The 9,851-nt window shown below is 37.9% G+C and overlaps 1 protein-coding gene across 1 annotated transcript in view; it reads right to left on the reverse strand.

Annotated features, from left to right (window-relative positions):
• The window catches only part of LOC139721759 (cathepsin L-like), a 133,069-nt gene extending 123,569 nt beyond the window's left edge, over positions 1–9,500 (reverse strand). Inside the window, exon 1 of the mRNA XM_071633084.1 lies at positions 9,165–9,500. Within this exon, the coding sequence (XP_071489185.1) occupies positions 9,165–9,422 (258 nt within the window). The 5' untranslated portion in view covers positions 9,423–9,500. The remainder of the gene's footprint in view (positions 1–9,164) is intronic.
• Between the last annotated feature and the right edge of the window lie 351 nt (positions 9,501–9,851).

A 9,851-nucleotide genomic window follows, 5' to 3' on the forward strand; every position in this document is an offset into this window, starting at 1 on the left:
TGTCCAAATTGAAAAACAAACAAACAAACAAACAAAAATCTTGATTTCAATGGTTCGTTTATCCTTTGCACTCTCAAAAAACGTGGTCACTTTTTTTTTCTAGAATCGTCTGATCACTTTTTCATGATTAGATTCGTGTCACTTTGACTCCAATCTAACACGAAATGAAATTCATGCGAAGGTTCGTTAAATTCGTAGATCTTTAAATAGAAAAAAATCGAAAGACCGTTCATCCGGGAAATGAAATAAAGTTCGTAATTTTGAAGATTCGTTAGTGCGCTTTCTTTGTTTTAACTAAATTTAAATATAATTAACGAGTCGTATGTATTTTTTTGAAATAAAAAACGCTTCTTGAATTTAATATTTTGGTTAACGAAGCTGCGGAATAGCAAACTTTAATTTCATTTTCGTACAAACGAAACTCTCGAACAATCGCACATTGTTCTGATTAACAAATCCTATTTCATTTTCCGATTAACAAGTAAATATATCAAATATTTGTGATTCAGAATAACGAAGCTTCGGAATTAAAGGCAAATAAAATATTTTAAAAACCGCAAAAGAGAGGATAAAATGCGATGGAAATAGTTACGTGGTAAGTTAACAGTTATTTCACTCACAAGATAATTTCGGACACTTTGGGTCCTTGTAATTTCACAGCGACGCAGCGTTAATAGTGCACGGATACCGCTTCGTGAAAGTTGCGCTATATTTTCTTCTACAAATGTACCTGTTCTTCATTTTCTTTCCTTGTTCTTCTAAGGGTGATCCCCGAAATTAAGAAAGAAATGCAAACGAATGGATAAAAAGCGATACAAACCTATAACAAAAAATACGGCCTACGTGATAATGTATCAACAATTATATCATAAAAGAAAATATGATTTGGAAGACTTTACGTCACATTTTCAGCAATTAATGCACCGTTGATTGTGCAATGTCGCTCTCGTAAGTTCCACCTGTATCGTAAGTATTTTTTCCTTACCTTTGATGTCTTTTTCTTACCTTTTTTCTTCTTAAAAAGATAAAATGCGATGCAAACATATACTTTAGTTACGTGATAAATATCAACGATCATGTAATAATAAAAGATGATTTCGTACACTTCAGGTCAATTTCACAGCAATGCAAAAATGCAGCGTCTACAACCTCTTCATTTTCTTTCCATGTTGTTTCTTCATTTTAGAATAGCGTGATCTTTGCAGTATAAAAAAAAACAACAACAAAAGGACAAAATGCGATGCAAACATTCACTAAGTTACGTGATGAGTATCAACACTAACAGAGACTTTAACTTTCCTGTTTTCGACGGGAGATCTCCCGCCGAAAGCCCATTTTTGCAAAATCTCCCGTTCTCCCGCTTGAGATTCAATTTCTCCTGCCCTGGCTCTGTGTCTCCTGCTTGAAATAATTTCTTACTTATTACCATCGTACAATGTATGTTGAAAAATAAGCCTTAGATAGCATGAGAGAGCATCTGGGGTAAAAATATGCAAAACATGCGAAAATACGGTGTAGATCATTTTGCCGATCATTTTGCCGATTTCCGATCCGATACCGATTTTTCGGCAAATTTGCCGATCCGATTTTCCGATCCGATCATAGCTCCGGGTTACACCACTACATTAGACTAAGTGAATTAGACTAAATGACAATTAGACGAAATGGAAATTGGACTACACTGCAAGTGATATGTAGACCAAGTGCTAATAGCCGAAATGGGTGTAGCCCAAATGAACATTAGACCAAGTGGCATGTGGACGAAGTGAATATTAGACGGTAATCGTGTAGAAATGCACACCATGCACACCTACCATTTCCTTCCTTAATTTGTCAATGAAAACTTCTTGTGGCTATCAGAAATGTCAAGATGGACCATATCTGACGGTTTCATGAAATTTCATAGTCAATTGCAAAAGAAAAGTAGCTAATTTTGACTCAAAAGTACGCCGATCGACGGCCGTGTCAGCGTAGCATGATGGATGATCGATTATGTGGAAGAGCGATATAACGATGATAATCGATTGTTGTAGTCTGTAATACAGCCGCTTGTTTGCTGTTTAACCACAATAATTATGTCGGCTCGACAGTAAAATGTGGAAGAAAGAAAGTGATCTTGATGCGTCTGTTTTTTATCGTTTTATGTAATTTTCTCCTGCGTGTGACTGTACCAATATATCTGTCAACAGTTTTTGCTGACTAAATGTTGGACAGATAATATGTGTACAAAACAGTAAAAGATATATGAAAAAATGGGAATTATCCATCATGAATATTGCACAATAAAATTGATTTTTACCACAAAACAAAAGCAAATACTGGGGTTGCAGTTTTTGTATACATAACTAAGAAAATGAAATGGAAAAATAAATACTATCATAAACACAATTACTTTCTACTATAAGTTGAACTTATCAATCAAAAACATATTATCATTTCAATTAATATTCTGTTTCTTTTTAGGAAAAATGAGCACTTTAAGAAGTCCACAATATTAATATATGATTGTATAACATACACTTTTTGTAATACTATTCTCATTAATTTATTAATTTAATTAGGCCTATAAATTATGAAGATACTAGAAACAAACCCCCTTTGAATTCAACTTCCTTCTTCTTCTTCTTCTTCTGATTAAGTCTGCCTCCTTCAATAGACTGAAGATTCTTGCAGACTGGTGCTATTTACATTATAATTAATACAATTTATTTACAGATATTTACAAGCACATAGAAAATTTGACGAAAATACTAGCCACTGTGATCAACCGCTAGACGGTTTCGAAATGATCCCACAGATGGCGTTGAAACAATTTCTGACGACAGGGAATTCCAGTTCCTTACAGTTCTTGGGAAGAACGAATGGCGATGCGATTCAGTTCTCGAATATGGTACCTGATAGGAGTGTGGTTGCGAGGCTCTCGTTAACTGAGTAGCCTGTTTGATGATATAGTCCTGTGCTGAAAGAGGAGTGAGATTATTGTGTATTTTGCACATCATAATTAGCCTGTCATTTTCTCTGCGCTGTTCCAGAGTGGTCCAATTAAGTTCTTGTAGCATTTTGGTGACACTCGAGGTGTTATGGTAGCAATTTAAAGTGAATCGCGCAGCTCTTCTCTGGACCATTTCCACTTGGTGGATTAGGTTCTTGGTAGATGGGTCCCAAACTGTGGAAGCATACTCAACAATTGGTCGAACCAACGTATTGTAAGCTGTGGCTTTAACATCAGATTTTTGACCTGTATTGTACATTTTGCTACAAAATGCTACTCCTTCGCCATTTCTAACCCCATTTCACTTCCGTTTGCTTTATGTGATGCCACTAGGTGAGGGCTTCAAAACTTCTACACAGAATTTTGACCTTTGACTTCTTTGACCTTTGACCTTGATTTTTGACCTATATTGTACATGGGCTACAAAATGCTACTCCTTCGCCATTTCTAACCCGATTTTGATTCCGTTTTCTTTATGTGATGGCACTAGGTGAGGGCTTCAAAACTTCTACACAGAATTTTGACGTGTTTGACCTTTGACCTTGATTTTTTACCTATATTGTACATTTTGCTACTAAATGCTACTTCCGGCGAGGACATATATTACGCACTGCGTAATTTCTACTTTTCCTTGTTTCTTTATTTGTAAGAACACTAACAGAAGCAGGGAATCAAGATGTTCAAACTTTCAAAACCATCCCCTGACCAGTCATGAAGTCTTTCAGTTGCACTTATCAAACATACCTATATCACAAGAAATAAACATAAGACACAAGAATTCCTGAACTAAGTTTTCAGGCACATGACATTAAAAAGAAAGAAACATGGAAATTAATTACGCTAACATTCTGGTAAGAAAATTAGACAAGTGTACCATGTTCATAAATTTTGTTCCATCCCTTTCTGCCAATGCATAACTGCTCATATGACTACTTTAGTAGTTTTAGTGCTATTTTTTTCACAACCAAATGTACATTTTCTGTGTGCGTCCTGATGCATCCCATAGGCTGTAGAAATTGACAGCAACTTTTGCTTGGCTGAGATACAACATCAAACATTGAAATAGAGGAATTTACAGGTCTGAAAACCTCATGGCCTGAATTCACGAAGGACGTACAATTGAAACCATGGTTTTAATTCACGAAGGTGGTACAATTGAAACCATGGTTTAAACCATGGTCTTAATTGTACCACCTTGTGAATTTGGGCCCATATGATTAGAAGAGGGGAAGTCCACCCTAAAAGATAACTTGTTCTTAATTTTAAAAAAAAATAGACAAATAAGAAAACATGATTGGTAAAAGTTTGAGGAAAAAGAAATAGGAAAGGTATCACTGTAAAATTTTCAACAAATTATGATTATTCAAGAAAATCAGAAAAGACGTTTTCAGCGACCTCCTATACATCAGAATAGAAAAGAAAGTATGCAAAATATCACATTTTGAATGAAAAATGTATATGAATTTCATTTCAAATGCACCCTCTATAGTAATCACTCCAAATATTTCACAAGCAACCTCTGTGGAAACAGCTTTATTATTTACCACATCAAAACTTCAAAAAAAAATCTTGAAAAATAAATTTAAAATAAATTTCTCAATGACATCTCTAATTCCTATGACAGAGAAAACTGTCAAAATAACCTTAAATGCATGGTTTAAATTACGCGATGAAAACGTTTTTCTGCAGAGGGGTGCAGAGGGGTACACTGCAAGTGATATGTAGACCAAGTGCTAATAGCCGAAATGGGTGTAGCCCAAATGAACATTAGACCAAGTGGCATGTAGACAAAGTGAATATTAGACGGTAATCGTGTAGAAATGCACACCATGCACACCTACCATTTCCTTCCTTAATTTGTCAATGAAAACTTCTTGTGGCTATCAGAAATGTCAAGATGGACCATATCTGACGGTTTCATGAAATTTCATAGTCAATTGCAAAAGAAAAGTAGCTAATTTTGACTCAAAAGTACGCCGATCGACGGCCGTGTCAGCGTAGCATGATGGATGATCGATTATGTGGAAGAGCGACATAACGATAATAATCGATTGTTGTAGTCTGTAATACAGCCGCTTGTTTGCTGTTTAACCACAATAATTATGTCGGCTCGACAGTAAAATGTGGAAGAAAGAAAGTGATCTTGATGCGTCTGTTTTTTATCGTTTTATGTAATTTTCTCCTGCGTGTGACTGTACCAATATATCTGTCAACAGTTTTTGCTGACTAAATGTTGGACAGATATGTGTACAAAACAGTAAAAGATATATGAAAAAATGGGAATTATCCATCATGAATATTGCACAATAAAATTGATTTTTACCACAAAACAAAAGCAAATACTGGGGTTGCAGTTTTTGTATACATAACTAAGAAAATGAAATGGAAAAATAAATACTATCATAAACACAATTACTTTCTACTATAAGTTGAACTTATCAATCAAAAACATATTATCATTTCAATTAATATTCTGTTTCTTTTTAGGAAAAATGAGCACTTTAAGAAGTCCACAATATTAATATATGATTGTATAACATACACTTTTTGTAATACTATTCTCATTAATTTATTAATTTAATTAGGCCTATAAATTATGAAGATACTAGAAACAAACCCCCTTTGAATTCAACTTCCTTCTTCTTCTTCTTCTTCTGATTAAGTCTGCCTCCTTCAATAGACTGAAGATTCTTGCAGACTGGTGCTATTTACATTATAATTAATACAATTTATTTACAGATATTTACAAGCACATAGAAAATTTGACGAAAATACTAGCCACTGTGATCAACCGCTAGACGGTTTCGAAATGATCCCACAGATGGCGTTGAAACAATTTCTGACGACAGGGAATTCCAGTTCCTTACAGTTCTTGGGAAGAACGAATGGCGATGCGATTCAGTTCTCGAATATGGTACCTGATAGGAGTGTGGTTGCGAGGCTCTCGTTAACTGAGTAGCCTGTTTGATGATATAGTCCTGTGCTGAAAGAGGAGTGATTTTTCCCCCTGATACCGTAGTAGTCCAGTTTACGTAAAAGCCGCTCATGCCCAACCTTGTCAAAAGCTTTTGAAAAATCCATGACTATAACATCCGTTTGACGTCCTGCATCCAAGTTCCTATGTAAATCGCTTGTGAAACCAAGTAATTGTTGTTCACATGACATGTTCTTACGGAAGCCATATTGCAGGGGAAAAATGATGTTATTTTCGTCCCCGTGCTTCATAATTTTGCTGGCTAAAACGTGCTCCATTAGTTTACAGCAAATACATGTCAGCGAAATGGGGCGGTAGTTTACAGGAGTAGATCGATTACCTTTCTTGTAGACTGGTACAACATTTGCTTCACGCCAATCATTTGGTATTTCACTTAATTCATATGACAACCGCAATATATTGCAAAGAATTGGAGCCAGAATTTTTGCCAGCTGCTTCAAGACTCGTGGAGTTATACCATCCGGTCCAGGGGCCTTACATGTCTTCAAACCACAAAGCAACTTCTCTACACCCTTTGATGTAAACAAAATATCCTCCATTTCTTCAAAGTCTGAGGTTTCCGGTAGTAAGTCATTCGGTATGGGAGTTTCCTTGGTGAAAACACTTTTGAACTGTTGGTTCAATGCTTCAGCTTTTGCAATTGGATCAGTGATCGTAATACCATCACTTTTCAGTTCTCTTATTCCTGTATTATCAGTTCTGTTGTGTTTGATGAAGCCCCAAAATCTCTTCATACTCTCAAATTCTGTGGTATCTTCATCGATAGAAAAAAGAGATTCCACATAATTCCAATAAGCCCTCCTTAGCTCCTGTTGCAGTGATTTCTTAACTGCTTTCAACTCTTCCTCCAATTGAAAAGGGACTACCCCGTGGTTTCTCAATTTCATGTTCCGACTTTTTTTTTTCAACCTATCTCTCCTTTTGATCAACCTTTTAATCTTCTTTGAAATCCAAGGTATGTCATTCTTTTTGGATGTCATCTTATGTGGAACAAACTCTGTCATTCCCTTCTCTATTCCATTCTTGAACATAACCCAAGCCTCATTCACTGAGCAAAAGTCAAGCTTATCTTCAATTTCCTTGCCTACACCCTGCATGAAATCAGCAAATTTCTCCCAATCCGTTTTGCTGTAGATGTTAATTTTCCTTCTTACTAGCTTCTGGCGAGTTGGACAACCAGCAATCGTGAGAATTGGGCAATCATGATCTGAAATGCCTGGTACAACTGAGACATCAGTGACTAACGTTGGATTATTTACTAGGAATAGATCAAGGACGTTTTCTTTCCTGGTTGTTTCCGTAACTACCTGCGTTAACCCATGGTCATCAAGCATAGAACCAAAAGCATGATGAAGCGTTGGGTGATGACATGCTTTCACCTGTCTTGTTTCCCAATCCCATCCAGGTAGGTTAAAATCACCTCCTATGACTACCATATGATCGCGATTCAATTTACAAAGGGATCGTTGAAGCTCTGCAAGACTCTCTTCGTCATCTTCTTTTCTCTCTCTTTCTCTCTCCCTCGTAATAGCCTAACCTTTTTCTTCCACTTTTCCTTCAACCTCATTCTACTCCCTTCAACACTATTCAATTTGAATTATTATCAACTTTTGTCATGATAAAATCAATACATTTGTACTTGCCACAATTTTTAAAGAAAGGATCGATGCTTAATCCTGGTATGAATAATCGTATCAATAATTTGAATAGTGATAATCATGATAATGGCAATGAAAACAAACAACTATCACAATAGCTCACTTGAGCCTTCGACTCAGGTGAGCTAACAATAAGGAAAAAAATACGAAAAAGAAAGTAGGGGCTACACGTAGTGCACGAGTCAAGTTCGATACTGTTAGTAAGCGGCTGATTAGAGACTACCAGAATCGATTAATCGTTGACATCGTTCTCTGCGAAATCGGTGCACTACTTACGTTGGAGACTATGTTCGCGACCGACGTACTTTTCAACTCCGATTTCTCATTTTTCTTACCTTTTCGGCTTTCTAATTCCATGGAAACTCTCTGATATGGTTCAATTTAGCATCTCCAATAGCTGCACAAAATTTGATTGACAAACAGCGAAGCCAACGGTAGGTGTGCATTTCTACATGATTACCATGGTACCTATTAGACCATGTGGAAATTTAGACGAAGTGGAAATTAGACGTAGTGGCAATTAGCCAAAGTGGAAAGTGGAAATTAGACCAAAAGTGGTGTAGAGTCTAAACGTTAGACTAACTGAGAATTAGACTAGTCTAAGTGGTATTAGCCGAACTGGTCATTAGACGAACTGGATATTAGACCAAGTGGAAATTAGACAAAATGGTAAATAGACGAAGAGGTTGTAGCCCAATTGGGTTTAGCCCGAATGGTGTTAGCCCACCTGGTGATTAAACCAAGTGCGGAAGTGGTAATAGCCCAAGTGATATCACCGTGTAGATTACCGGTTAATACCCCGACCTCGACGGCGCCGTGCGGATTCGGAGCGGAGGCCGGAGCACGGCTAACAATAGACAGAAAGATCCGTCTGTCCGGAGGACTCTTTTGTATTTTGCCATTAACGCTGTCCTCCGTATACGGAGGGGATCCGTGAAGCCAGACGCAGTCTCCGCGGAACATTCCCCGACGGACAGATACAGACCGATCTTTCGGTCAAGGCTAACAATAGTTTTTACAGCGACTATAACTACGACAGCCGCCACTGCGTGTGGCGGCTGCGCCGTGCTCCCATAAAAGATCTTCATGTTGAACAAACGGGTGCCTTTGCGGCGCTATATTTCCTTAATTTTTCAACAGAAACTACTAGGAATACTTACATGGGTCGATGAAACCTAAATGACTATCATCGGCGACTGTTTGATGCATTTCATTGCTTGTGATGCACAAAATGATGTCTTATATGCAGCTCACCGATGTTCACAGAATTCACAATCACTTGCACAAGCGCACAGAATACTTAGGAACTAACATAAGCGAAACTGCGGGGAAGCCGCCAGGACCGCGCCTGGCGGCGCGGTCTCCGGGGCTACAGCGACTAGAGACAGGGCTGTGTAGATAGAGGTTTTCTAGTTGTATAGTTACGACGTGTAGATCCAGTTTTTCGCACCTGGCAGGTTTTAGATCTACACTGCAGAGTTCAGCGTTTCCTAGGATTGTACACGAACATCAAAATTACCTGGTTGAATCCACTAGTACTTGCTTCGCTCTTCAACCTCCCTGTCCATGCTCTGTCAAAAATTGTGCCTTTCGAGGGTGCTGCCGATATCGATAGGCGGCGGATGGTATCCGCGGTGATTTCTGAGGTGACTCCAAGATCATCGCGACGTTTGTCGTTGATTCCTTCCTTATTAAAAAAAGGTGAAAAATAACCTGTGCACATGTCCACAGCTAGCAAAGGCAAAAGCACAATACAAGTTTTAATGTGCATCGCCATGTTGACTTTCAGTATGATAATATAGGTACGGTATCTAAATCACGATTTCCGTACCGTACCGGTGGTCTCTTCAGGTTGGCAGTCTTTCTCTAAAGATTGTATCTTTAGTAAGTATAACTTCGAAACTCTTTGATTTCTGAGAAGCGCACGCACTGCGCTAAGAGGGAACACTCTCACGATTTTGCGTGGTATGCTAATGGACGGGTGCGGTCGTCATTTTAGGATGCAAACCGCCGGGTGATCGATAGAGGGCGTATTTCTGCCTCCGTTTCATTTTCTCTTTTTCAGGGGACAATACAGGGGCCCGTTGCATAAAACTTACCGTTGAATTTCAATGGTAACTACCGTCAAAATTAGGCGTCACAGCCAATCAGCATCAAGGATTATAAAATTTACCGCTAATTTGAAGACTTACCGCTAGAAAGGAGC

Source organism: Diadema antillarum, unplaced genomic scaffold, assembly GCF_040938485.1.
Source record: "Diadema antillarum isolate AM-2024a unplaced genomic scaffold, OU_Dant_1.0 scf00000149, whole genome shotgun sequence".
Lineage (NCBI taxonomy): Eukaryota > Metazoa > Echinodermata > Echinoidea > Diadematoida > Diadematidae > Diadema > Diadema antillarum.